This window comes from Leopardus geoffroyi, chromosome D4, assembly GCF_018350155.1.
Source record: "Leopardus geoffroyi isolate Oge1 chromosome D4, O.geoffroyi_Oge1_pat1.0, whole genome shotgun sequence".
NCBI lineage: Eukaryota > Metazoa > Chordata > Mammalia > Carnivora > Felidae > Leopardus > Leopardus geoffroyi.
This window is the reverse complement of record NC_059342.1, coordinates 91,301,299-91,328,401: the sequence shown is the minus strand read 5'-3', so window position 1 is coordinate 91,328,401 and position 27,103 is coordinate 91,301,299. Positions and strand designations below refer to the sequence as shown.

General features: G+C 58.5%; 1 protein-coding gene and 1 long non-coding RNA gene across 13 annotated transcripts in view; one reads left to right on the top strand and one right to left on the bottom strand.

Annotated features, from left to right (window-relative positions):
* VAV2 (vav guanine nucleotide exchange factor 2) overlaps positions 1–20,279 on the top strand; it is a 165,048-nt gene extending 144,769 nt beyond the window's left edge. For 8 of the 12 annotated variants that reach the window (XM_045469547.1, XM_045469545.1, XM_045469546.1 and 5 more), the window contains 14 exons: positions 816–925; positions 1,822–1,923; positions 2,352–2,440; positions 4,653–4,669; positions 5,524–5,545; positions 6,008–6,135; positions 6,905–6,979; positions 8,299–8,351; positions 9,241–9,357; positions 11,485–11,572; positions 12,501–12,624; positions 13,303–13,389; positions 14,318–14,472; positions 17,997–20,279. In XM_045469547.1, coding sequence (XP_045325503.1) covers positions 816–925; positions 1,822–1,923; positions 2,352–2,440; positions 4,653–4,669; positions 5,524–5,545; positions 6,008–6,135; positions 6,905–6,979; positions 8,299–8,351; positions 9,241–9,357; positions 11,485–11,572; positions 12,501–12,624; positions 13,303–13,389; positions 14,318–14,472; positions 17,997–18,044 — 1,215 coding nt within the window. In that variant the 3' untranslated portion in view covers positions 18,045–20,279. The remainder of the gene's footprint in view (positions 1–815; positions 926–1,821; positions 1,924–2,351; positions 2,441–4,652; positions 4,670–5,523; positions 5,546–6,007; positions 6,136–6,904; positions 6,980–8,298; positions 8,352–9,240; positions 9,358–11,484; positions 11,573–12,500; positions 12,625–13,302; positions 13,390–14,317; positions 14,473–17,996) is intronic. The other 4 variants (XM_045469550.1, XM_045469549.1, XM_045469548.1 and 1 more) reach the window with 2 other exon arrangements.
* A 1,914-nt stretch (positions 20,280–22,193) lies between these two features.
* LOC123593535 lies at positions 22,194–23,220 on the bottom strand. Its single transcript, XR_006710369.1, has 2 exons — positions 22,919–23,220; positions 22,194–22,679 (listed from the first exon to the last, which is right to left on the bottom strand). It is a non-coding gene; the product is annotated as an uncharacterized LOC123593535 (long non-coding RNA).
* Positions 23,221–27,103: the final 3,883 nt, after the last annotated feature.

Here is a 27,103-nt window from a genome sequence, read left to right as displayed (position 1 = left end):
CAGGAAGGTGGTGTGCATTCATGATGAAGAATGCCATTACAGAGGGTAGGAAGGAAGGCCCACCTGCCTGCCCTGGCCCCACCCACCCCCCAGGTCCCTCCTGGTGAAGGACCACAGGTGGTCTTTCAGCGGGCGGGGCTTTTGTGTATTCTCACTCTGCGTCTGTCCTATTTTCTTCCCCTCCCCTCCTCCCTTTCCTGCTTCCCTCCTTCCCTTCCCCCCTCTCCCCTTCCTTCCTTCCTTCTCTCCTTCCCCGTCTCCTCCCTCCCTCATTTCTTTCTTCCTCCATTTTTTCTAACACAAATGGGCTCAGACTTTCCGCACTCTTTCTGGGCCTCTTAGAAAGCCCCTAGAGATGGCCAGGCCTGGTGGGTGGTCAGGGCAGCTGTGGGCTGGCTCTGCTGCAGGCCCCCCCCCTCCCCCAGCCCACGGCCTTCTCCAGCCTTTTGTTTTGTTTGGTTTCTGTTCTTTTGCTTCAGAGCAGTGAGTTTTTTAGCATCACATTTAGGAACTGAAAGTGGGCAGGCCCGTTCTGAGCACAGGCTCCCTGGGGACCCAGCTCCAGCCTTAGAGACGGCCCTGGCTGAACCCGCCGAGAGTTCAGTCGAGGGCACACCTCGGAGGGGGTAGGAGAGGGGTCCCTGGACGTCTTGTGAGAGGGGTGTGCACGTGCGTGTGCACGTGCAGACACAGGCATGGGTGCGCCATACACGTGCACACAGGTGCAGGAACGGGTGACCTGGACGCGCGTGCGTGCGTGTCCTCGTGCCCAAGCCCATGCCAGTTGCGAGCTGGTCCCCCGTCTCCTCCCGCAGTGGTCCTACGGCTTCTATCTAATCCACCTCCAAGGAAAGCAGGGCTTCCAGTTTTTCTGCAAGACAGAGGACATGAAGCGGAAATGGATGGAACAGTTTGAGATGGCCATGTGAGTTCAAGGGCGGCCGCGGCGGAGCCCCAGGTGGGCTTTATCCAGGACCCCCACAGACCCGGGGTATTGCAAACACCCAGAGACTGGGGCAGGCTCTGTTACACCAAGACCCCAGGCGCACCTCGGTGGCACCCCAGCTGCATTAAACTCTGCCTGGGGCAGGAGAGCCTCCCTCTGGGACAGCCTGAGGCCCCTGAGGCCCAGCCTGGCACAGGTGCCCAGCAGAGCAGTGGGCAGCCAGGGACGGCTTCCGTGCCCAATGGACTCCCGGTAACCCGGGTCCTCAGGGCCTTACAGGCTGGTGGATGGTCACTTTTTTGTGAAGGCACGGGGCTCTTTCTCCATGAAATCTAGAAGGAGCCTCAATACGTCCAACGGAGAAAGGTGATCGGGGGTCCCCAGACACACCAGACCTGGAGGCCAGAGTGGCAGGGTCCTTCTGCACGTGGGTCCTGCCGCCAGGCAGGCTGGGGGCCCCCGGGCAGGTGCGCTCCCCTCCCTGTAAACAACTTCGGGCTCTGTCTCGAACACCTGGCCTTACTGTGTCACGTCCCGTCGTCCATCTGTACTCAGGTCAGTACACCGTTTAGACTTTCAGTTTCAGGTCTGCGTCCAGCGAGGCCTCTGAGTAGACGTCGGCTGAGCTGTGACAAATCCCGCACCTGCCTACAAACCCTCGCCTAAACACAGCCCCTTAGCATCCTCCCAGAAGGCTCTCGTGCCGGCGCGGCCCCGTTTTAAAGCCCCCACTCGGATCCTCATTCGGCCCGGGGTGTCGGGGCCGATCCGGGCTGCGAGTCCTGGCCTCTCGCTCCTGAGCCTGGCTGGTCCCCAGGTAGGCACTGCTGCCTCGGTGGAGCTCAGGGAGCCCGGCCCTCTTTCCCTCCCGTCAGGTCAAACATCAAGCCAGACAAAGCCAATGCCAACCACCACAGCTTCCAGATGTATACTTTTGACAAGACCACCAACTGCAAAGCCTGCAGGATGTTCCTCAGGTGGGGCCCCTGGCCCGGCCCCTCCCCCTCCCCCAACCCCAGCCCGCCTTCAGGGGAGCCTTGTGCCGTGTCTGTCCAATGTCCCGTCACCCCGACCACCTACCACCCACCAGGCCAGTGCTGTGCTGGGCCCAGAGGGGCTGGGGAGTGTCCCTTCAGCGTCACTAGATCCGTCCGTCGGGTGTTCCGGATCGAGCCGGGAGGGAACATGGCTGTCCCTGTGGGTGCCCAGGGCCTGCTCTGCGGCGTGGCGGGAACAGGGCCGGGAGCTGTCTGGGCAGAGAGCCAGCACCAGGGTCGTGGGGGCCTGGAGTTTTGAGGGACGACGCGTCGTGCGAGGGGCAGATGGCAAGGCGGGCAAGGCAGGCCTGGTGGACTTCGGGCCTTGCCCTTGCCCTTGACTCACGTCCCACCCTCCCCCTGCGCAGGGGTACCTTCTACCAGGGCTACCTGTGCACCAAGTGTGGTGTCGGGGCACACAAGGAATGTCTGGAAGTGACCCCTCCCTGCAAGATCAGTGAGTACCAGCTCCTGCCCTGCCTCGGGGGCTGGTCCTCGGGGCCCCCTGCCCGCTCCCAGCGAAGGGCCCCATGGCTCACAGCTGCCCTGGTACCTCCCTCCGGGCCCCGGCTGCCTTCACACACTCTCCTCTCCTACCGCGGGGACCCCCTGGGGCCAGGACCAGATGAGAAAACCGGGGCCCAGAGAGGAGAGGACACCTGCCCCGGGTCACACAGTACGAAGAGGCCCAGCCGGTGGGCTGTCCGCTGCCGGGGCCTTCCCTCCTGGGGCGCTCCAGCATTTCTCTCCGCCTCTTTGCCTCCCCCACCCCACCGCCCCACTCGTTTACAACTTGGAGACTCTCTACCCTAAACGGGCACAGAACATTCGTGGCAGGTGCATGCAAGTGACTGTCCCTTGTCCCCGGCTCTCCTGTACCCGGAGAGGACTGGCCTTCCGTAGCCACAGCGACAGCCCCCTCAGCAGACGGTTTGCGTGCACCCGTGTGCACACACAGGCACAGCACCTGCAGCACTCTCGTTCTCTCCGTGCCCATTGGTCAGGGGGGAGCCTGAGGCTCAGGGAGGAGAAGGGACCAGAACCTGCCCGGGTATCAGCCGGACTCCTGCGAGGGGTGAATTTTGGGGAGTTCCCAGCCTGCAACCGCTGTGGCCGGAGTCCACAGGCGCAAACTACAGCTTTTTAGCTTTGCCTCTCGATACCGCCCTCTGGTGGCAGCGTGCCCATCACATTAGTCGACGGGACAGTTCATGTGTTCTGGCATTTTTTTTTTTTTTTTTTTTTTTCTGATCCTAAAAGTAACATATTTACTTACCAAAGATTTGGGGGCGGGGGGAGAAAAAACACAACAAAGAAGAAAGTAGATATCGTCCCTGAACTTACCAAGAAATAACCAAAGGTGGTATCTTGATCTATTATTTCCTTCTAACTTTTCTGATTTAAAATGAATCTTTCTGGGTTTTTAGTCTCCTGGTTATTAAAGAGTCATGTCCCATAGAAAACGTGGGAAAAGTAGAGAAGTGTGAAGCAGAAGATGACCTCCTCACAACCCCACCAGACAGACTCACCGCCGTTCACGGACCCCTTTTCCCTCTGCAGACACGCACCCGCCCGCCTGCCCAGTCTCTTCTTACGTTTGTGTGTTTTTCATAACGCCTATAGTTGGGGTGTCACCAGATGGACAGCTTCGTATCTTTTGCAAGCCCAAGTTCTCATGACCAGCTGCCCCATGTCATTAAAAGCCTGCGGTGGGTGCCTGGTTTTATTCCGGAGAGTTCTGAGCTGGGCTGGTCCTCGGGCCTTTCGTGCCGGGCCTGGGCTCTGGACAGGACTCCTTGGCCTTCGTCAGCTCTGGCTCCGGGCTGGGCCCCTGACCCGAGGAAAGGCAGATTAATTCTTTGTTGCCCCAGGGGCCAGGATGTCCCAGAACGGTGCCGGCCACTCCCAGAGGGCCTCTCCCGTGGGAAGCCTTGCTGGCTCCCCCTGTGTGGGTGGCTGCTACGCATCACCCGCTCCCCCCCGCCCGATGCCCACGGGGTCTGTAGCCTCTGCTCTGTAGAGGCTGTCGGCGACCATCCACAGCAGTCGGCCACGTGCGTGTCGGATGGCGTGGAGGTCACCATAGCCACGCACTTTAGGCATCGTGGTCCCTGCTTTGTCCGGTGGCGGACTGGTGGCCCAGCTTGTCAGATGGCTGGGGCCCAGCCTGGGACTGTTCCTCCCCTGGGGTCACCCCGAGGCAGGCAGAAAGGATCTTGGGAACACCCGCCTTCCGTCTGACATGCCCGTGAGCGAGCACACCGGCCACTAGGTAGCACGCGTCCTGACATCTCTTGTCACTTGGCCATGGCGGGCATCACTAATCGGTGGTGGGAACTTTGCCTCTGAGCCCACGTGGGCCCCAGTGGTTCAGGCAGCTTCGGCCGTCGGAGCAGACCTGGCCCACGCAGGGAACCTGTGTGCCAGGCTGGGGTCCCCCGCGGGGCCCCTAAAGCCAGAGCTCAGAATTCGCCAGCAGAAGGAATTGAGAGACTTTTGTAGTCACCTGCTGTGTGTGCCTGTGACCCATGTCTGCAGCCAGTGGCCTTGACCTTTGCCTTGCTTACCCACCTAGGCACCCCGGGCAGCTCCTGCTATGCGGGCGGGAGCCACCTGGGTCCCCAGGGCTGGTGGCTTGTCTGCCAATGTGTCTCCTGCTTCCTTTTCAGGTTCTCCTGCAGACCTGGTGAGTCTTCTAGACTCTTCTCCTCCCGCTGCTCCATGCCCCACACGGCCCGTGTGCCTGAGCCCAAAACACCCTGCGCTTCCTGATATCATCCCTCCCCCACCCCGGGGCCACACTGGCTAGCACACAGGCCACTGTTGGTCACCGGGGGCCTTTGATTTCCTTCGTGGGTCCCCGGGCACAGCCAGCTGGAGGCCCCTGACAGCCATCGCCCTGGCCGGGCAGCACCCCCACTCTGCTTGCCTGGTGGCTTGTGGGTGCCCAGCTCTGTGACATGCGTCTGCCCACCTGCCCCCAATCCTGGCTTAGAGCCCTCTGTTCAGCTGACTTAAGGATGGTGTCCCTGAATTCACGTATGGGGTGTGGACATCACGTCTCACCCCAGTTGTGGAATCTGGTCAGATTAACTAGCACTTAGAGGGTGCTTACTAGGCCTTGTGGGGGGTACAAAAACACCCTCACGGAGGAGGAAAGACATAGCATTTAGTCTCACGCAGCAGGACATGTCCCAGAGAGAGATGACAAGCTCCAGGCTGAGAGCAGGGAGGTCCCAGGGCTGGCGTGGTCAGGGCAGGCTTCCTGGAGGAGGTGGGAATTCATGCAAAGGGATGGGAGAGGAAGGGATGGATGTCCCAGGGCTGTGGAGGGGCACAATGGTGGAAGGTGTAAGTGAGAATGGGGGGGGGGGTGTCCTAGTGAACCAGTGTCACATCTACCTGTGGGTGTCTGGATGTGTCCCTCACCTCCCCCCCCCGCTTCCTGCCGCAACCCTTCTCTCTGGGGGTGTGGGGGGCAGGGAGTGGCGATGTTTGGCCGCCCTCCCTGATCACCGTGGTTTGTCCTTGCCCTCACAGGACGCCTCTGGAGCAGGACCGGGTGAGTCTGTGGGACCCGGGCCCTCTATCAGCGGTCACTCTGGGAGCTGGGCCTGGCCACGGTGACCTGCCAGCCTCACCCAGCCTGGCCCAGCCTTCCGGACTCCAGGCTCGCAGGGAGTGTGCTCCCTCTACGGCCCGGTCTCCGTAGTATATAACTATATCCCTCCGATCAGGTTCCGATGAGCCACAGAGCTGCAGAGAAGGGTCGGGTCCTTTCAGGAGGGAGGGGCTGTAGCCGGAGACCCCCTCCCCCCGCCCCTCCCTCCACTGTCACTTGGCCGCGTTCCCCATGTGCCCCGTGTCCTCATTCCCCCTGCTTTGCGCCGCGTGATAGGAACGTGGCTTTTAACCGTTGAGGACGGGAGGCCTCGCGAGCGGTGCAGCCAGAACTGTGATGGGCCGGCTGCCGGCCGGGACCAAGCTGCTGAGTGAGGATCCCCCTCCTGCCCTGTATCCGCAGGTCCCAAGATGGTGGCCGTGCAGAATTACCATGGCAACCCTGCTCCCCCTGGGAAGCCAGTGCTGACCTTCCAGACGGGTGATGTGATCGAGCTGCTGAGGGGCGACCCCGAGTCTCAATGGTGGGAGGTGGGTCCTGGGGACCCGGAGGGGGTTGAAGCCCCTTGGGGCAGGTGTGCAGAGTCCTGTCGCCCGGAAGGGGCAGGTGTGGGGGTGAAGGACCGTCCCGGGGAGAGGGAAGTAGGCTGTTGGCAGGACTGTGGTTGCCCCTTGGCCGTCATCGTTGTTTTGTGATGGTCCTTGTCACTACATACTTACTTATGAATTTGTTGTACTAGACCGTGCCTTCACAGAACTGGAGATTCGGAAGGTGCAGAAGGGTGTCTGTGATATAAAGTCTCTGTCCCACTCTGACCCCAGCTGCCCGGTTCCCTGCCCCGTGTGTCACCAGAACCATTGGTTCTGGGTGGCCTTGCAGACCGGCTTTGCTGAGGTGATGGGGGAGGGGAGGGGAGGCAGAGCTGCCTGGAGGACATTGGGAGGCTGTCCCGGGCAGAGGGGAGAGCGAAGGCCGAGCCCCGGCCCCTGTAGACCCTCCCAGGCAGCGTCTGCCTTCCACCGGTCCACACGCCCCTTCCGTGTAGAAACACCCTTGTAGAGCAGAGAGCTGGGGGTGGGGCTCTAGCCCCAACCCCGGGCCTCAGCGTTCCCATCCGTGAAGTGGGGACACCATGTGCCTTCCTGCCTGACAGTCATAAGGTCAGCTGAGGCTACGGCAGGAAGTGGTACCAACGCGCGATCTTCTTGGGAACTGTCCTCGCCCAGTCCTTAGGCTAAGCCGCCTACCCCACGCACTCCCGCCGGCCAGGCCCAGCCCCCATCGTCTGTCTCCTTCCAGGGTCGGCTGGTGCAGACCAGAAAGTCAGGCTACTTTCCTAGCTCGTCCGTGAAGCCCTGCCCCGTGGATGGAAGGGTGAGCACTTTGCACAGAAGCTTCTGGAACTCAGTGGCCAGGAGCCTGGGGGCTCTGCGGGCTGTCTCCTCACTCGGAGCGTCTGGGCTCGTTCAGGACGCCCTTGCTAACTGGCTGTTGTGAGCTGGCCCCAGAGCTATGGACTGGGCCCGGAGAGCAGATGGATGGGTGGGGGGGCCAGGGCCAGGGGGCTGGGTGCTGCGTTTCTCGTGGTTTTAGAAACACAGAAACGGGCATTTCAGCAGCAGTCGTAATGGACAGAAGACCAAGAAGGTTGCCTTTCTCCAAATTTTGGGGACTCTGTACGTCTTCTGGGACCATTGCACAGCCCCCAGGGAGCAGAAGACTCCCGCAGACGTCAGAATTCAGAGCCAGACTTTAGGGTGTTTAGAAAAAAGGCAGTATGGCCTTTCTTTCGGCCGAGTAGTGTGGACCAAGCCTTCCTCTGCTACAGAAGACATCACACAGTCAGCCTTGAATAATTTAATTACTTCCACCCACCCCCCAAGAGGGCATTTCATTCATTCATTCATTCATTCATTTTATTTATTTTTAGAGAGAGAGAGAGCGAGCAAGTGGGGGAGGGGGCAGAGAATCTTAAGCAGGTTCCAGGCTCGGCATGGAGCTGGACGCGGGGCTCGATCCCACAACCCTGGGATCATGACCTGAGCTGAAATCAGGAGTCGGACACTGAACTGACTGAGCCCCCCACCGACACCCCCCGCCCCCGCCCCTCACCAAAGGCATTTAAAAGTACAAGAGGGAACTTTCTCCGGAGGGAGCAGGAGGCGGGTCCCAGACAGCACAGGAGCCCTGCTACAGCCTTCAGGCCCTGCCCGGGGCCTCAGTTTCCCCATCTGCGTGGTGAAGGGCCTTGCCCAGCCTGTGGCACGGTGAGGGGAGGCCAGGCGTGGGGTCTCGGGCTGCCCGGCCTGCGTGTGGCCTGCCGCCTGGATGCCTTTGGGGCTGTGAACCCATCTGTGGCAGAGAACTCAGCTGTAGGCTGTACCCCCTGTCACTGCTCTGAAATTCCTGTGGTCTTCGGTCACCCCTTCCCTGGGGGATAAGTGCCTTGTCGGTTGGTTGCTGTTCGTTCAGTCTCATCAGTCAGCCAAACCCCCTGAGCATCTACTCAGGGACAGCGAGTCCCGGCTGCTGCCCTTAGGGACGTCCCCATCCAGTGGCTCCAGGGCTGAGTCCACAGACGCCCTGGTAGCCAGTGTTGGGCTCGAGGGTCGGGTCACTGATGACAAGCCCCCTCTGGCCCCACTCGGGGCAGCCCCTGGGGGGACGTTAACGTGTATGTCCTCTCCTGCCAGCCGCCCGCCAGCCGACCGCCCTCCCGGGAGATCGACTACACGGAATACCCCTGGTGAGTGGGTCAGCCGCGGTGCCCTCCCCCCTGCCCGCGAGCAGGCTGGGACGCGGGGCCCCAGGGTGGCTGAGCCCTCTCTGGCTGTGTGTCTCTGGGAGCCTGGCGGTGGTGGTGGGGGGGGGGGTCTTCTGTTCCCCAGGACAGGTGTTCCTATCGGCTAAAAGAGGTCACGGGGAGAACGAAGCTTTTTTTTTTTTTTTTTTTTTAACGTGAGTTTAATGGCGCTTCGTCGTAGAAACTATACGAAAGCGGTGTATTTAAGGCTATAGGAGAACAGTGGGGCTGTTTGGACGGACAAAAGCACGAAGCCGGGATTTCTAGGATTGGGGCACAGACCCCAGTCGGACTTGGGGTCCAGCTTTTATTGCTCTGCCCACTGGGCGCCCCGGGGCGGCCTCGGTAGTAGTAGGTCCCTGTGCTTTGTGCCCTGTGGTGGCCCCAGAGCGGCGGGCAAACTCCTACCCCGGGAGCATCTGGCCTTGGGATTTGCACTCGGGGCTCGCCCCACAGGCCCAGCGGCGTGATGCTTGCGTGCTTGGTGTCCCGGCCTCTGCACGTGGGCTTGGCCTCTCCCTCCACGTCGGAGATGCCGCGGGTCCACCCCACACGTGAGCTTTTATGTGTTACCGCGTTTTCAACGGCGAAAACCCAGGAATGCGCTCCAATGCACGTGCTGCGTCGCGCGCCTCTCGCAGGCCGGGTTCTGCAGCAAAGCCCTTGGGGCCGGGCTGAGGTCTGGGGTCCGGAGATCCCCCCCTCGCCAGCCCCTCCTGCAGGGGCTCAGCCTCGTCCCCGGACGGCTCCTTATGCAGGTCAGCGCTGTCGCCGAGGCCTGGGCGTCCTCGGCTGTCCCGGTGTTAACCATCCACTTCCTCCCACCCGCCAGGTTCGCAGGCAACATGGAGAGACAGCAGACAGACAACCTGCTGAAATCGCACGCCAGCGGGACCTACCTGATCAGGGAGCGGCCGGCCGAGGCGGAGCGCTTTGCCATAAGCATCAAGTACGTGGTGGCCGGGGTCAGGGAGACCTCCCCCCACACCCGCCCCGGGGCCACTCTGGACCACGGAGCCCACGTCCCTCTAGGTCCTGTGCTCTTTTGGGTTTGGGAGTGGCCATGGACCGTATTGCCCAAAGCAGGACACTTTAGAGACGGGAGAGTGTCTGTGGGTCTGCACAACGTGGCTGGCCCCGGACGTGGGTGAAAACGTCCCGCCCAAAGCCACCCCGTGGGCTCAGTCCCCTGTTGTTCGGGTTGCGGGGACCACGCAGGCTCAGGTGCAGAGTGGGACGGGGCCAGGGCAGGGATGCCATACAAGGTCAGGGACTTCCCGGCACCAGTGGGCTTCGGGGGAAGGGGAAGGTCACACCGCTGAGGCCTGTGGCCTCAGCCTTTGGCCTGGGTGTCCCTCTGCCCAGTGGCCGCCCCCTCGTGCACTGGCTGCCACCGCCCCCTCAACAGATGGAATCTGACCGGTGGGCAGCCACCTTCGGCCTAGGACGCCCACGAGATGGGCATCTTGGGTCAGGCCCCCGACAGCCCACAGGCCAGCAAATAGAGGGGTCTGTCTGCCGTGGTGACCCCCAAGGTCCAGTCTACTTTGTGTGCCGCCCCACAGGGTGGCCTCTGTCCAGGGGCAGTCCCCTCCCAGCCTCACACCCCAGCGTTAGCAAGCCCCTTCCTCTGCACCTGGACCCAGTGGGGGCCGAGAGCCCGGCCTGAGGGGACAGCCCTCACATGCGGTCGGCCACCACGCCTGTGTGCATGTGCATGTGTGCGAATGCCCCTCCCCTGTTCCAAATCCAAGAGAGGACGGTGGGTGGGGACCCGTGCTCATCCAGGGCCTGGGTGCCCCTGTGCAGACGGGCGCTGAGGGCCCCCAGAGGTGGGATTGCTGGAGGTCGGAGTCTGCCCCAGCCTTTCCACAAATGCTTGGAGCCAGAAACCAGCACGCTGGCTCTACATTACAGAGAACAAGGAAGACCGGCGTTGGGAGGGACAGACGTCCGGGGAAACAGGCAGACACGGCCCAGGCCACCCGCTAGGCAGGGCCTGCTCCCCAGCTGAGGTTGCCGTGCACCGCGGTGGCCAAGGGGAGCCTTGCGACGTGTGACCGTGCGGTGGGGCTGTGACGGCCTCAGCAGGGCCCTGGCAGGTCTGTGGCGGAGGTGACAGAGATATCACTCGCCAGATAGGAGTGATAGGAGTTCACCTGGCACCTTCTGTGTGGCTGGCCTGCAGGGCTCCCCCTGGGGCTGAGACCGGCCCAAGGAGTTGGGGTGCGGTGAGCGTGCACGGCCGACTTTGAACCCTTGAGAAACAGTGGGCAGTGGACGGAGGCCCCTCGGGAGAGGATGCTGGGCAGCCGGCACCTGATTATTTGCCGGTTGTTTATTCCACTAACTGATTTCCGGTTGTGAAACCGGCCTTGCATTCTTGGAGTGTCCCATTTGGCTGTGGTGTGAGGTCCTTTTAACTGTTCGGGTTAGATAGACGTACGCGTGGGGAGAGATTCAGTTTGCCGAGGACTTTTGCATCTGTAGAGGTGTTGGTGCGTTTCCTTTTCCCGTGATGTCTTCGTCTGGAGTGGTGTTCGGGGGGGAAGGGAGGCTCTCCGACAGGGTCACATTGGAACTGAGACCTGAGGACTCGAGCTCAGGAGGGGAGGATGGCGGGAGGGTGGGCCTTCCCGGCAGAGGGGCAGCTCTGGTGGGCGTGCGTGTGGCCTGTCTGGGGATGCCCGTCGGCCGGAGTGGAGGGTGCAGAGGACAATGTTAGGCGGCATCGGAGCTGGGCGGGCTGCTCCCCTGGGGCCTCAGGGGGCCATGGTCAGACCTTTGACTTTATAAACCAAGCCGTGAAGGCCTCGCCAGGCGACGGGGAAACAGGGAGAAGGATGACGTCCCCCGTGCAGAGAGGGGAATGAGCAGAATCCCAGGACAGGAGGCCCCCGTGGGCTGCATGGGGCCTGAGACCCTGCTGGCTGACCCTGGAGAGGCCCAGGAGGGGGTGGGCCAGAAGGGCGGGGGGCTGGGGGTAAGAGGGCAGACAGGTAATAAAGCCTGGACCCCTGGGGGCCGGGGGCCACGTGGCCCGAGTGGTGACCCCAAGGCCCACGCGTTTGCCCAGGTTCAATGATGAGGTGAAGCACATCAAGGTGGTGGAGAAAGACAGCTGGATCCACATTACAGAAGCGAAGAAGTTTGAAAGCCTCTTGGTAGGTGATCCCGTGGCTCCCTCGGCCTGGCCTGCAGAGTCGTGGGAGGGCCCGGGCGCCCCACTGCCGCCATGGCCTCTGTCGGCTGCGCTTTACCGCCACCAGGGAAGATCAGGGAAGTGGGTTTGGAGGGCACCTTGGGACAGTTAGGTAACAGCCCCTGCGTCGAGGCTTCTGCCCCCAGAGGGCCCGGTGGGTTCACCACGGTGCACAGTGAGGGGAGGACCTGGCCTGGCCTGCCATGCATCACTGCAGCCACACACCCCCCCCCCCCCCAGCGCCTAGCCCCGCAGCCCGGCCCCCAGGCGCCCCAAGGCACAGTTCTTAACGTGATTTTTAAATTAGGCCTATTGTGTCTTTCCTCAATGACCTGAGCTCTTAGACAAGGCCGCTGTGGCCACAGAAAAGCACAAAGTAGAGAAACGTATCCCCAGTTGCCCCGCCCCAAACCCCGTGTTAGCATTCAGGGGAGGCCCCTCCACCTGTCACAATGGCTGGGGTGTGGCTCGTATCTACGGTTTCGAAACAGAACTGTTGCCCATGACGTTCGCATACTTTCCGCGAGGCAGACTTCCCCGTTGGCACAGCCCTCTCCTCCCCACGCCGGTAATCGTAGGGCATTCGGTCTCTGGCGCGTGCTGTTCTTTCTGGAACCTTCCCTGCTGTCGGGGCATCCCGGCGCCATCCTCCGCGTCGGCCCCTGGTTTTCCCGTAGCAACAGCTGGAGGGAAGCTACTGGCTCAGGGGCCCCTCGGATTCTGACCGCCCACCCTGGGCGGCGTGCTGGGCCGAGAGCAGGAGTGGGGAGCCCTCGGGGGCCCAGAACACAAGTCCCCCAAGTGAAACCGAGGCGGGAGAGGGAGGCCAGGGCGCCTGGGAGGACTGCCTGGAGGCGGTGACAGCGGCGGTGAGCACGTGTGTCCCGTAGGAGCTGGTGGAGTACTATCAGTGCCACTCGCTCAAGGAGAGCTTCAAGCAGCTGGACACCACGCTCAAGTACCCCTACAAGTCACGGGAGCGCGCGGCCTCCAGGGCCTCCAGCCGGTCCCCAGGTAACGCCCGCACCCGCCCGGCACACCGGTGCTCACCCGGAGGTGTCCGTTCTGCCCGCTTCCCATGGCCCTGGCTTTCGCTGCCCACCTGCCCTCGAGGAAGGCTTTCCTGGGGGACCCAAGCCACTGGCCCAGGCGCCCCTCCCCCCCCAGCCCATCACAAGCACCCCCCCGAGCCAGGGTGTCCTCGTGGTCCCTGTGATGACGGGTAGGGAGTGCCAGCTCTGGACTGCTGCTCCCTGTCCTGGCGCCCTTGCCCGGGGGTCAGCATGGGGTGAGAACGGGGCAGGTCCCACCTGCGCTCAGATCCCTCCCTGACCCGCAGCCCCCCCGGGGTCCTCACTGGGAGGGAGCCAGATCTGGCACCTCGTTTGCGGGCAGGACTCCACAGGGACAGGGCCACGTCTTGCTTGAGGCCGCCTGGAGTTAGAGGCAGGGTGGGCCCAGCGTGTTTGAAGTCCCGCCCATGACGCGCCCTTGAGTGCGCACCTAGTGAGTGCTGGACAGGTGGCTTCAGACACGCTGGGGCCTGCCCGCCCGCCGGGAGGGGGTCCCGTGTTGTCCAGGCAACAGGCACGGAGAGGTGGCGGGAGGGGCAGCCCCGCCCGGCAGGCCTGGCCCCGCACCCCTGCGCTCGGCCTGCGCGCCCCTTTCACGTTCTCTCTCGCCTCTTTGCAGCTTCCTGTGCCTCCTACAACTTTTCTTTTCTCAGTCCTCAGGGCCTCAGCTTTGCCTCCCAGGGCTCCTCCGCTCCCTTCTGGTCAGGTACCGCTGGTGCCCGGGGCGTGGGGGGGCCCGGCCTGCCGCCCGCCGGCCCGCGGCCCCCGCCGGAAGGCGTCCGCAGCTGCCCGTAGCCCGGCACGGGACAGGGCCGAGGGCACAGGCACAGGGAAGGGACGGCCTGGCCGGCGGGGACAGGGCGGAGGACGCGGTCAGGCTCGGTGCCACCCTCCTCACCGCCGTCACCTCTCTCACGCGCTCACCCCGACGGCCACCCCCCAGCTTGTCACCCCCTAGCCCCCCCTCGCTCGCTGAGGGCTTTGCCTCTGGTAGCGGTGGAGAGCCGGGTGGCCGCCCCCAGGGTGACAGAGGGATCACACCGGCGGACCCCCCCGGGCAGGCCCTGGAGACAGGGGGACTGGGTCTCAGTTGGGCCCGACTGCTTGGCCCTCCGCTGCCAGAGTCAGAGCCCTTCCCTGGCCGCTGCGTCTGTCCCCTCCACCACGGTCATTGTCCCCTGCCCACCAGGACTCCTGGGTCCCCAACCGAGTTGGCCCAGCCCCGTGTCCAGTTTGGTTTGGGGACCTGGAAGCCAGGCACTGGCACCCTGGGGTCTGGCCCCAGGTGCTCCGTCAGCACGCAGGCTGGGTCAGCTGAGTGACCACTGGGCAGGTGACACTCGTGCACCAGGCATGCAGGGGTGGGGCCCACGTGAGTCGCAGTGATCAGAACCTCAGCACCTTCTCTGAGCCCACAATCACATTTGTTGGCTGTGACTCGGTGTGAGTGCCTTCGCGGGAGGGTCGCGTGGGCCATGGCCTGCGGGTCTGGGTGGAATTGGAGAGTAGCCTGTCCCTTCAGAGCCTTTCTGCCGGACAGCCCTCCTCTCTGGGCACAGGGCCGGGCACCGGGGGGACCAAGCTGGCCCCCCCTCCCCCGCCGGCTGTGTGACCCTGCCCATCTCCCCCAACAGTGTTCACACCCCGTGTCATCGGCACGGCCGTGGCCAGGTACAACTTTGCTGCCCGGGATATGCGTGAGCTCTCACTGCGGGAAGGCGACCTGGTGAAGATATATAGCCGCATTGGCGGGGACCAGGGCTGGTGGAAGGGCGAGGCCAACGGACGGGTAAGCGGCTCAGCCCGGGCCAGGTTGGGGCAGGCTGGCACCTCAGCATACCTGCCCCAGCACTGTGACGCCCCCTCTGAGCCATAGACCCGAGCTGCCTGGGTTGGAGCTGGATCCAGGCCTGTCTGGCCCCGTATCTGTGCTCGGTCCCATTCCGTGGTTGTGGCCACTGCAGGGGGACGTGTTTTACACACACGCTCCACATTACCTGCACATACTCAAGCCCTCTTTGCAGGCAGAGAGGCCGCAGGACCACAGCAGGGTGCTCAGGTGTCCTCACTGGCCTCCCTTACACGCTGGGGAGACGGAAAGGGGCACACTGTGTTCCCACCCCACTCTGCCTGAGGACGCCCTTCCCTGTCTACCCCATGACCTTGCAGCATTCCATGGCCCCTTATTCCTGTACCCCTTCTGGACCCCCTGGCTTTGACCGGGTTTGTCAGCACTCACCCAGCAGGGTCCTGGAGCTCGCATGGGGCAGCTGCCCTTGGCAGGCACACCGGGCTGTGCAGGGTTCGCCTGCCTTGGCTCCCATGGCTCATCATTCCATTGTCAGGTGGTGGAGCTGGTCTGCTTCCACCTAGCATGTTGTCTGCCCCTCGGAGGCCTCGGGTCAGATCCATTTTCCACCCGACAGCCCTTCAGAAGCATGAGGCCACCGAGTCCTAGGTGCTGACTGGAGGGCCGAACCACTGGTTTTCAAAGTGGCCCTCGGGGCACCAACATTGGAGGCTCCTGGGGCTGTATACTTAGGTCCTCCTCACCCAGATCATGAGTAAAGCAGTTTCCCAGGTGATTCAGAACTACCGGTTTAGAGTGTGACTAGATATTCCTGTTGCTTTGGCCCCATTATGAAATGATTCTTTTTGTCTCTGGCAGTTCTTGCTTCCAAGTCTACTTTGTCTGCTCTTTGAGCAGCCCAGCTTGTTTGGAAGGAGTTAATGTTTTGCGTGGCAGACTTCACTGTCTCATGCTTTACTTTCAAATTTTCTGTATTCTTAAATTCAAGGTAGAGATAAGATAAGATGTCATGTTACACATATTTTAAAGCCAGTCTGATCTGACCATCTCTGCCTTTTAATAAGAGCATTAGCCCATTTACATTTAATGTAATTACTGAGCAAAGATTTGAATCCATCATCTTTCTGTTTATTTTCTGTTTGTCACATCCATTTCTTCTTCTTTTTCTTCTTTTTTTTCCTTCTTCTGCCTCCTCCTCCTCCTTCTTCTCCTTCTTTTTGCCTACTTTTGACTTGTCAGCAATTTTTTTTTTCTATTCCACTTCCTGCCTCCTTGGTTGGTGAGTTACACATTCTTTTCCTATTACTTGAATGGTTACTCAGGGATTACAGCGTGCACTCTGACTTCTGAGAGACTATTTTAAATTACTTTCACTGCTTCCCAGATAATGCAAGGACCTTACAACTTCTGACCGTACTCATCCCCTCCCAAATTTGGCACAGGTGTTGTCGTGTATCTTAATTCTACATATTTTTTTAGTCCCATTAGACATTATTTTTGTTTTAAGCAGTTAGTTTCATTTAGAGTTCCCACCTGTTTACCTTGCCCCAGGCTCCCCATTCTTTCCTGCTCTGTTGTATTTTCACCCAAAAGCATGTTCCTGCTGCCTGAAATTCCTTCTTCTAAGTATGTTTTCTAGGGTGAGTCTGCTACTAATAAATTCTCAGTTTTTGTGGAATCTGAACACCTCTTTGTTTTACTTCCTTTTTTTCAATGTTCTTATTAGGAAATGTTTACAGTTTTTTTTAGGTTTATTTATTTTAGGTGGGTGAGGGACACAGGGAGAGGGAGAAAGAAAGAAAGAGAGAATCCCAAGCAGGCTCCGAGCTATCAGCGCAGAGCCCGACGTGGGACTTGAACTCATGAACTGTGAGATCATGACCTGAGCTGAAGTCACACTTAACCAACTGAGCCACCCAAGCGCCCCTCTGATTTGTTTGGATACAGTTTCAAGCTTAAGGAAAAGTTGCTGTAGCTCTTTGTGCCAGAGTTACCAATTAAGAGTCGTTTGTGCATTTATCACTTATGTTCTCCTTCGCTCTCTGCTTGTTTTTCTCTTAACCATTCGACAGTAAATTATAGAAGTCCTACCCTTTCCGCCACTAAAGCCCTAAGTACTTCAGTGTCCTACAATCAAGGACATTCCCCTTTAATAGAATATGACTCTCTAGGGGCGCCTGGGTGGCACAGTCAGTTAAGCGTCCGACTTCAGCCAGGTCACGATCTCACGGTCCGTGAGTTCGAGCCCCGCATCGGGCTCTGGGCTGATGGCTCAGAGCCTGGAGCCTGCTTCCGATTCTGTGTCTCCCTCTCTCTCTGCCCCTCCCCCGTTCATGCTCTGTCTCTCTCTGTCCCAAAAATAAATAAACGTTGAGAAAAAAAAAATTTTTTTTAATAAAAAAAAAAGAATATGACTCTCTAACCCACAGTCCATATTCAGATGTCACCGGTTATCCCGTGTCTCGTCTACCCAAAGGAACTGCATTTACTTGCCATGGCCCTTAACTCTCTTTCTTCTGGGACGATTCCTCAGCCTTTCTCAGTCTTATTTGACTTTGACCTTTTTGAAGAGTATAGGCCAGTTATTATTGTAGGCTATCCCTCCGTTTAGGTTTGTTTGATGTTTTCTTCGTGATGAGGTTGAGGTCATATATCTTTGGTGGGAACATAATGTGGGTGTTGTATCCCTTTCAGTACTGCAGTGTCCCGTCCAGAGGTATATGAGGTCAGTTTGCCCTGTTGTTGTAACGTTAATTTTGATGACTTGGTTAAAGCGATTATCTGTTGAGTTTCTCCACCATGAAGTTACTGTTATTCATGAGTACCTTGCAGGGTAACACTTTGAAATCTCACTTACTGATGAATTTTGTCTGGTCAATTCTTTCTATCATGGTTGAAAAACAGTGGTTTTCTGGCCCTTGTTTCTTGAACACCCATCGAGGGACGTGCTATGCTAAGAGACAGTTTTCCCCTCTCCCGGTCATCCCCCGAGGGATCAGTCGTACCTCCAGCGAGACCTGCTTCCTTTTTGTGAGGAACTGTGTCAAGTTCATTTTTGGATAGTGTTGTCCAGGGGATTACTACTAATCCGGTAGTAATCCGTTTCCGTTACCTGCATTTTCTCCTACTTTCTGTCACCAGGTCCTGATTGAATAACGAGCCTGTGTATAGAACAGAGGCTTGGCGTGATGTTATTTTCCTCCAGGAAGGGTTTAATTTTTTTCTGGCTGGCAGGTAGAGGGAGAGTATGTCATCTTGAGCTGCCGGGGGCGGGCGCATCTGAGGGTCATTCCTACCCCGGGGCCGCAGCTCCCCCAGGCTCCCAGTCTTTGCCGGGGCCCCCCGCCTTGGGGTAAGCCTGGCTTCGAACTCCAGTCTTTTGAAGGATCCCCCATTTCCACGAGCCTCTGCTGACGCTCACCCCGACACGTGGACATACGTGTGCAGACACACGCAGACCCGTGCGCACGCGCTCTCTCATGTGACCCCGCCATCTTTTTCAGATCGGCTGGTTTCCTTCAACATACGTAGAAGAGGAGGGCATCCAGTGACGACAACAACACGGACAGGGCTCGTGGATTTTCCTCGAAGAGTCCAGCTCTGAAGTCTGTCTCCAGCTCTGTGACTCAGAGGGGACACGCCCGCCAACCTTCCAGTCTTCAGCAGCCCCTGGGGATGGGGAGGGTGTTCAAAATCCTACATGCAAACCGGCCCACCTTCAGTCTGCCCTCGGTGGCCTGTCCTGGGTACGCTACTTGTACATAGAGGAGAGCCGGGCCAGCCCCGTCGTGACGGCCACCACCAGAGCGCCGAGGGGAGGGAGCGCCTGGGGCGTCCTGAGCCAGGCTCTGGGTGACAGCTGAGGCCAGAGCTCCCCTGGCCCCTGTCCTGTTGAGACGGCATTCGGGAGCCGAGGTCTGAACAGCAGGTGCTCCCGGGGAGGACTGGGACGGCAGAGGGGGCCTTCCCCCAGCCCCTTCTGCTCAGCCCTGGACGCTCAGCCTGCCTGCTTCCCGCCGCTCCCGGGGGGGCAGCCTCGGGCCCAGAGAGTCAGAAGGGACCGGAGCCAGGCCGTTTGCCCCAGCCCGTGCTCAGCCCCAGCTGTGCTCAGGTGTAGGAGAAGAGAGCATCGCTAGGGGGTCCGCGCGGGCCCCCTTGACTCCTCGTGGCCCTCCGCGTGAGGGGTGTGCAGGCTCCGCCCGGGGAGGGGGTCCCTCTCTCAGGAGGGGGCCTGAGCGAACGATGAAGGGGCCGACCCTCCTCCCCAGCCAATGGTACTGTTCCTGCCCTGAACCCCAGGAATGCGTCTGTCCTGTCCTGCTGTCAGGTGGATACACCTTTTGTAAACCCTGATGTGGGTGAGAAGAAAACAAGAGTTTTCCCCTCGCTCGGTCCCTGCTGTTCACATTCCTCTCCAGAAGGAGCCCCCCCCCCGCCCTGGTCCCCCCCCACCCCGGAGTCTCCTGTGTCATGCGGGGTGGTTCCTGAGGGGCCTCCCAGCCTCCCCACCGGTGCCGGTACCGGCCCTTGCGAGACTTCCTCCTGCCACCCCGAACTGGGCCTGTGGCCAGCTCGAAATAAGTGCTCTTGGGGGTGGCCCCCCTACCCCCCGAACTCCCCCTCCTGACTCCCCCTGGCCTTTGACCTCTGGCTCTCTCGTCCAGACCCTCTCCCTCCCTCGGCCTGGATGTTGCATGAGACCTAACGGCGCCACCTCCCTGCGAGCTCCGTGCCAAAGCTGCTGGTGAAACCTGGGCTGTGTGTCCCCTGCCCCTCGGCCAGGCTGCCCTGCCCTCTGCAGGGCGCGGGGACCGGGCAAGGCCGGGCGTGGGGAAGGCCAGCCCCTGCTGCCGTGGCTGCTGTTGCCCCGCTGCACCCTGGGGTTCCTCTGAAGTCAGCCGTGTGGCCTCCAGGCTCAGCTCACACGCGCAGTGTCCCTGCCCGGGGAGGAGGCAGGGAGGGGTCGGGGACAGTCAGCAGCCAGGGGAAGAGGGAAGGTGGTCCGCAGAGGCTTGAGGCGCGAGGGTGAACAGGATCGTGTTGGGGGGCAGAGGGACACGGGGAGGGAAGCAGAGAGTTGGCCTCGGAGAGAGCAGCCCCGAGTCCCCATCGTCAGGGCACATCCAGCACTTTGCACACGCAGCCCTCTGCCGATGGCGCAGCCACGAGCCTGGGGGGTGGGGGGGGGGGGGACCCAGCCGGCCCCTTTCGTGTTTACTGTTGTCAAAAGGGTTTTGTTTCTCGTTTCGATTGTTTTGTTTCCGGTTTGGCCTGTTTGTTTTTTAAGGGAAAAAACCGTTTGTAATTATTTCCTCCAAAGCTCCCATTATATATCTGTGAATAAGAAGGAAGATATTTTATAAGAGCAAGAAAATGATGTATATTTGAGGTTATCGTGAAACGAGGCGTCACGACAACGCAGGATACTGAGAAAACATAATTTAGAACGCTGGTTTTTGTGAATGTTTTGTTTTTGTTTTTCGTTTGTTTTGAAACGTGTTTGGTTTGGGTTTGCACTGCATGAACCCGGAGGGGAGGCAGGCCGGGGGCAGGCTGGGAAGCGGGGGTGGGGGGTTTCGGCAGGAGACAGGACGAGCTCCGGAGGGGCTTTGGACCCGGGGCCTGACATTAGCTGTGAACACTTAGGAGCCCGGTGCATGCGGGTCAGGGGTCTGGGGGTCCCACAGCTGGTGACGACCCCCCAGTGGGACGCAAACTGTACATTTGCCAATAGGTTTTTTCAGACCACAGTTTTTACTGCAAATAAACCTAAGTTCTTTTCTGCAGGAGTGGCTGGCCTTTCATGCCAGGGAGGAGGGAGTGGCTGGATTCTTCTGTCAGTGTCCAGCAGAATCTGCCCCACCCAGACACTGTGAGCCCAGGATGCTGTGGCCTGGGTCAGATAGAGGCCTTGGGGAGGCAAGAGGCTGTGGGTCTGGAATAGATCGTGATGCCAGGGCCACTGCCCGGGCGCCTCCTCCCGGCTGGCCCCGTGCCATGGGCTTCCCACGCCGTGTCCCACAGAATCCTCCCGCGGCCATCAGAGACAGTCTTCCCATTGGGTGGGATTCAACCCTAGCCCTGCCGCCTCTCGGGTATGTCCTTCAGGCCAGCCAGTTTCTTTGTAGGTATATGTTGGAGATAAAAAATAATCTCTCCAGAGAGTGGGTCTGTGGCCTTCGACAGAAAATCAGAACAGTAAGGGAGAGATTTATTTCTCCCTCATGGAGACGTAGTCCAGACAAGGTTCCAGGGATGGTTTGGTGCCCCATCCCCAAACCCAGGCCCCTCCCCTCCTCAGCATTGTGCGTCCATCCTCGCTGTGGCCTCATGGTCCAAGGTGGCTGCTGGAGCTCCTGCCATCGAGGCCACGGGCAGAGGCAGAGGCAGAGGTTGGCACAGTGCTTCCCTTTCCCCTCCTTACCCAGAGCTGAGGCACGTGGCCACTCCTGCCTGCAGTGGAGGCTCATACTGACTGCAGGACTTAAGCGGGACACATGGCCTCCCTGGAGAGTGTTGGGGTCCTGTTACTAAGGAGACAGAGGCATAGCTGACGGGGTGGGTGACCCGCCCCGGAACCTACCTCAAGGTGGTGAGGATCAAGTGAGACTTGGAGCCTGGTACACAGCCGGCACTCAGATTTTGTTGCAAACCAGGAGGCCAGTGCCGATGTTTGAGGTGACACAGATAGAGTGTTGGAGCTCACCCAGCCCTGGTCTCCAGGACCCACAGCCCCGGAGTCTGGCTCACTGTGATGCCCCTGAGAACCCGATGGGAGGCCCGCCTTTTCTGGACCAGCCCTCTCTCAATGAGTTTCTCAGGCCCGAGGCCCCGAGAGGCCTGGTTTGTCCCAACCCCACCTCCCGAGAGAGCCGGCTGCAGTTCTGAATTCTCACGCCCACGTGGGGGATGGACAGGCACAGACGCTCCCTCAGCAGCCCTGGGGTCAGCGGTCCCCGGCTGCCCCGAGCAGGGCCGAGCGAGCTGCAGAGAGCCACGGTGGCGTGAGGGGAAGTGCAGGTGGAATTGGGGGTGCTAGGGGCAGGGAGGCTTCGAGGGAGGGCCTCAAAGCACCTGCTGTGGAGCCCAGACCCAGGAAGGGTGGGAAGCCCCAGGCCTGTTCAGGGGCCCACGCGTGGACCAGGGTGGAGGCCTGGAGGGAGGAGGAGGCTGGCGCCTGAGGTCACCCCGGGATGTAGGAAAGCTGATGGGAGCCACGCACCCCTGGTCAGAGGGCTTGCTGCCCGCAGGGCTCTCGGGGTGCCAGGGCGCCATGTCCCTTCATCTGACGGTGTGGGCACTCCTGGGTGGGGCAGCCGCAGAGGCCGCCCTGTGGAGCTCTAGGAAAGCTCCCTGGACGAGATGGGAACCACCCACTTTCTGAGGTGGGGAGGACGCCTCTCCCACCGCTGCACCACAAACGCAGGAACGCCATATAAAAAGAGAATGCACGACTGAGCTTGGAACAAGGTGGCCTGTCCCAGAAAGGAGAGACACAAAACCTGAGCAGATACGGGAGCCTATGCCAGGGCAGCCTCGAGGATCTCAAGCCCTCTGGGGTGGAGACCAGGGATTCCAACACTCAAGACACTGGCCCCAGGACCTCGGAGGCCAGGAGCCGGAACTGGCCTCCTGCGTAAAGCTGGGCATCTCCAGGAGCACCCCCATCGTGAAAAGGAAATTAACACACCAAATAGGACAAAGGTTTCAATCAGTTTGTTAACTTTCCAGAAGTAAAACAATGTAAAGGCATTGGTTTGCCCCAGGACAAATTAACACAGTGTAGTTAACCCTGGACTTCAAAGATGAAAAATAGAAATTCACAGTGTAGGGGTGCCTGGGTGGCTGTCGGTGGGGCATCCGACTTCGGCTCAGGACATGATCTCACGGTTTGTGAGTTCAAAGCCCCGCGTCGGGCTCTGCGCTGACAACTCGGAGCCTGGAGCCTGCTTTGGATTCTGTGTCTCCCTCTCTCTCTGCCCCTCCCCTGCTCATGCTCTGTCTCTATCTTTCGATAATGAATAAATGTTAAAAAAAAAAAAAAATTCACAGTGTAGTCAAGTTAAAAGTTAATGTCATACCAAACAGATTTTAAAGCAAACCAAACAAACAAAAAAAAAGGCATCACCAGAGTTTTAAAAGGCTTGTTACCTAATGAATTAAAATTGTTTTAAAAGGCTTGTTACCTGGGGCGCCTGGGTGGCTCAGTTGGTTAAGCGTCCGACTTCAGCCAGGTCACGATCTCGCGGTCCGTGAGTTCGAGCCCCGCATCGGGCTCTGGGCTGATGGCCCAGAGCCTGGAGCCTGCTTCCAATTCTGTGTCTCCCTCTCTCTCTGACCCTCCCCCGTTCATGCTCTGTCTCTCTCTGTCTCAAAAATAAATAAAAACGTTAAAAAAAAAATTTAAAAAAAAAAGGCTTGTTACCTAATGAGTTAAAATTCTCATTTATTAGAAAAGCATGACAGTTTTAAAGTAGTATGCTCCTTATAACCTCAAAATTCATAAAGCAAAATTCACAGAAGAACAAAGAATGAGACAAACCCACCATCATACAAGGGAAGGTCTAATACAACTTTCTCTTTCTGTCTCTAACTGAAAAGTGAAGCAGACATTGAAACAAAAACAGTAAGAGAAAAATAACCATTAGCTATTGCATATGCAGAATGTTGTGACCCCTTGGAGAGTACACATCATCTCCACGAACATTTACCTCGTACCGGCCCATAATGCAGATCTCAAAGGATTTCAAGTCACCTTACAGACTAGTTTCTCTCGCCACAATGAGCGAGGGTAGAAATCAGTAATAAGAAATACACGAGAAACTTCCATATGTTTGCAAATAAAGAAACGTACTTCTAAATAAAAATCAAAAAGGAAATTATAAAATATTTCAAATTTATTCTTAAAGGATAGAAATATTTGATAGCACAACTTGTAATATACTACTGAAATGGGACCTGACCGGAAACCGGTGACCTTGATAGCTCGTAGTGCAAAAGCTGAGGACTGGAGGTAGGCTTTCCCTCTTACAGGCTCAAACACAACATGACTTCCTTGAACAAAAGTTTTAGGTCTCCATTCAAATGATCTATTTAAAATGGGATTTTCCAAGTAGAAAATTACAAATGTATTAAATGTGCACAAATCACAGGGTTTTCCAATTGCAGCTCTCGTTTGGATGGCTCTGACTGGCCATGGGGACTGGCTGGCCCCACCACTGGAGGAGGGGGTAGCGGCGGGGTGGGGAGGTCCCATAAGATTTTACATTTGTGAGTTAGACTCCTGGTCTTTAGTCGTGATCGCTGTATTTCTTTTCTTAACAATTTAGTTTTGATCCTTTAATTTCCCTAGAAAAAGAAAGCCTACACGTGCCTATAGGATCTGTATGGGAGTTTTGTTCCCCTGGATTCTCTCTGGATAATCATTCTACATCTTGACACCTATGTATGTGCCCTTGGGGCTGTGACGAGATGGCTGAAGCAAGACCCCCACCCGCAATTCTCTGAAGCCGTACCCCAATGCAAGCCTTGGGCTGTTAGGGTTACAATCTGGCCACGGATGATGGGCAGCCTGTAAGACGAGAGATGGAAATAGCCATTTCTTGCTCACCTAATAGTCTGGGTAGCGACCCAGGCTCACACTGTCAGGGACCTAGGTCTTTCCGAGTTTTCTTTTTGATCTCCTGGGTGTGGCTTCACATGCTCCCAGACGGGACTTTAGCTCCAGCCTTGGAATCCACCTTCCAGCCAATAGGAAGGAGAAGGAGCAGGGAAGGGGCATGACCATCTTTCTTTAAGGACACCTTCTGGCCATAACTTGGCCAGATGGCCACACCTGGCTGCCTAGGGGGCTGGGAAATGCAGTCTTTATTCTGGTCTGATTACCAGAGAAAGATAAGAGAATGGGGGGAAGCAGGAGGTGACAGCAGCCTCTGCCAACGGAGACAGAGACCAGTGGCCATGAGGGGTCCGTGGGGCAAACACGGGCTGTCAGGCCCCCTCGAGACATGTCTTGGTGATGGTTGGATAATCTTGATTCATGGGGAAAATGCACAGAATGCTGAACTTCCTCAGATGCTCCACAGTCCTTTCCCACTTCGGATATGAACAACACCCCGAATAACTCAATTCACCCAAGTGAGCTACACCCGCATCGTGTAGGGAGTAAAGCACACACACTTGGGAGAGAACGTACGTTTCTATTTCAACTGCCCCAATGACTTTTTGGTCTGACATTTTTTAAAAACCTTTTTTAATGTTTACTTGTGTGTGTGAGAGAGAGAGGGAGAGAGGGAGAGAGAGAGAGCAGGGGAGGGACAGAGAGAGAGAGAGGGAGACACAGAATCCAAAGCAGGTTCCAGGCTCCAAGCTGTCAGCACAGAGCCCGATGCGGGGCTCGAACTCGCAAACCACGAGATCATGACCTGAGCCGAAGTCGGAGGCTCAACCGACTGAGCCGTCCAGTCGCCCCTGGTCTGATGTATTTTGTTTCTTAGAACTGTCTTCTGACACCCCCTCTAAACCCCAAACCCTAACCAACGTGTCAAGCGCATTGACCCCGATTAGGGGGCTCAGCGAGTTCAGCAGAAAAGGGACAAAGTGTGTTCCCAGGGTGGAGACCGGCAGCCGGGCCGGGTGAGAGCCTCTTGTCTGTGGGCCCCGCACTCTGCTCTGTCGGCTCCTGGGAGAAGCCGCCGTCCCCAGTGGTGGGAGGTCACAGCTTTGTGTCACACTCTAAAGTAGGAATGTGCTGGGCACCACTGAGACATCATGTCACAGAAATACTGAAAGCAGACGATGGGAAAAGATGCACCAGGCAGGTGTCAGAGCGCAGAGCACAATATTGGTATCAGACCAATATTTGCTTTGGGGCAAAAAGCGTTAACGTGTAAAAACAGTGGTGGCCAGGGGCGCCTGGGTGGCTCAGTCGGTTAAGCATCCGACTTCGGCTCAGGTCACGATCTCACAGTTCGTGAGTTCGAGCCCCGCATCGGGCTCTGTGCTGACAGCTCAGAGCCTGGAGCCTGTTTCAGATTCTGCGTCTCCCTCTCTCTGACCCTCCCCCGTTCATGCTCTGTCTCTCTCTGTCTCAAAAATAAAAATAAAAACGTTAAAAAAAATTAAAAAAAAAAAAAAAAAAAACAGTGGTGGCCACAAGTGGCTCGTGCTCGGTCCTGTGGGCCTCCTTCCGGCTCTGGGTTCAGCGACTCCCCGCTGGCAGCTTGAACTTGGTGCTGGCGGGAGTATTTACATCAAAGGGATCAGCCAACGCTCCCCACCTCAAGAGCCAAATATGTTAAATATTTAGCAGCACCCCCCCCCACCCCCGGATAAAGAGGTTCATTATTTCATGAGAAAAAGGGACAATGAAATGATAAGCCAGAACAATCCTGGAGCTTAACACACTTCACCACAGAGCCTGAAAATCTATAAGAGGAAAGCTGGCCGAATTATGGGGAGAAATGGACACATCCCACGAGGAGAGGGCGCGTCTCAAGCTGATCTCGGAAACTGAGACAAAGCCCATAGCAATCAGGAAGGAAGCTCCCTGCCAGGGGCGTGTTCCGTGAGGACAGCGTGAGAGCCCGAAGGAGCCCAGGATGCCAGTCCCAGTGGGGGGATCCACCTTCCAGTCTGCCTGCGGGTTCCCTCTTGGGGCAATAGTGCCCATCCTGGGTCTGGGTCCTGGTCTGGGGTGCAGCTCTCCCAGGGTGTCATACTCACATTTGGACACCAGGGGGCGGTGTTTCTGTAAAGATTCAGCCTCCTGGGGCGGGGGCGGGGGCCAAGCCCTCCATCCACGGGGAGCTGCTGCCCTCGCCTAAGCTCCCAGAGGCCTTTCAGATCCCAGGGCTGAAGACAGCACCGCACAGCCCCCTCACTCTCTGCTCACTGCAAGACCCGTTTCCCTGGGTGGGTTCCTGTTTCCGGGAGCTCTGGCCCCCTGAGCTGGAGAGAGGAAGATTGTCTTTGCCTCGGGCAATACCTGGGGGCTCCCAGTCTTTGGGCAAAGCTTCCCGAGGCCAGCAGGAAATGTGAAAGGGCAAACTGGCAGGGTGGGGACAGTGGCCAACTGGACAGAACAGGCCCATCTAAGTGCATCTGGCTGGGGGGGGAGGGGGGGTGGCCCATGTGGCCCAGCTTCTCAACTTTTCAAGAGGAGCTTGGAAATCTGCATTTTTGTAGGAAATCTCCAGGGTAACACATACAAAGCCGTAAGCACAGCCTGAATCGTGGGCGGGTGGGGGGTGGGGGAGGCCTCCTGACCCCGGGGGTTGTTGATGTGAGAGCCTAGAGGGTTTGGCTGACCTGGCAGGGGGCCTGGCTGGTGTGTGTGTGTGTGTGGGGGGGGGGTTCTTGTGTCCGTGGTCACTGCTTTTCCATCTCCCGCTTCCAACAGCCTCTGCAGGGTCTCCCTCCGAAGCTCCGTTCTGTCCCCCTCCCCTGGGCAGTGTGGTGCCTGAAGCTCAGTGTGGCAGCCCCAGGTGACCCGTGAAACCCTCAGTCGGCCTGGCCCGGCAGAAGGAGCAACCAGTTCCTGCCCCCCCCCCCCCCCCCCACTATTTCGCTCACAAATACTTTGCGGAACAAATCAGAGTGAAGAGGGAGC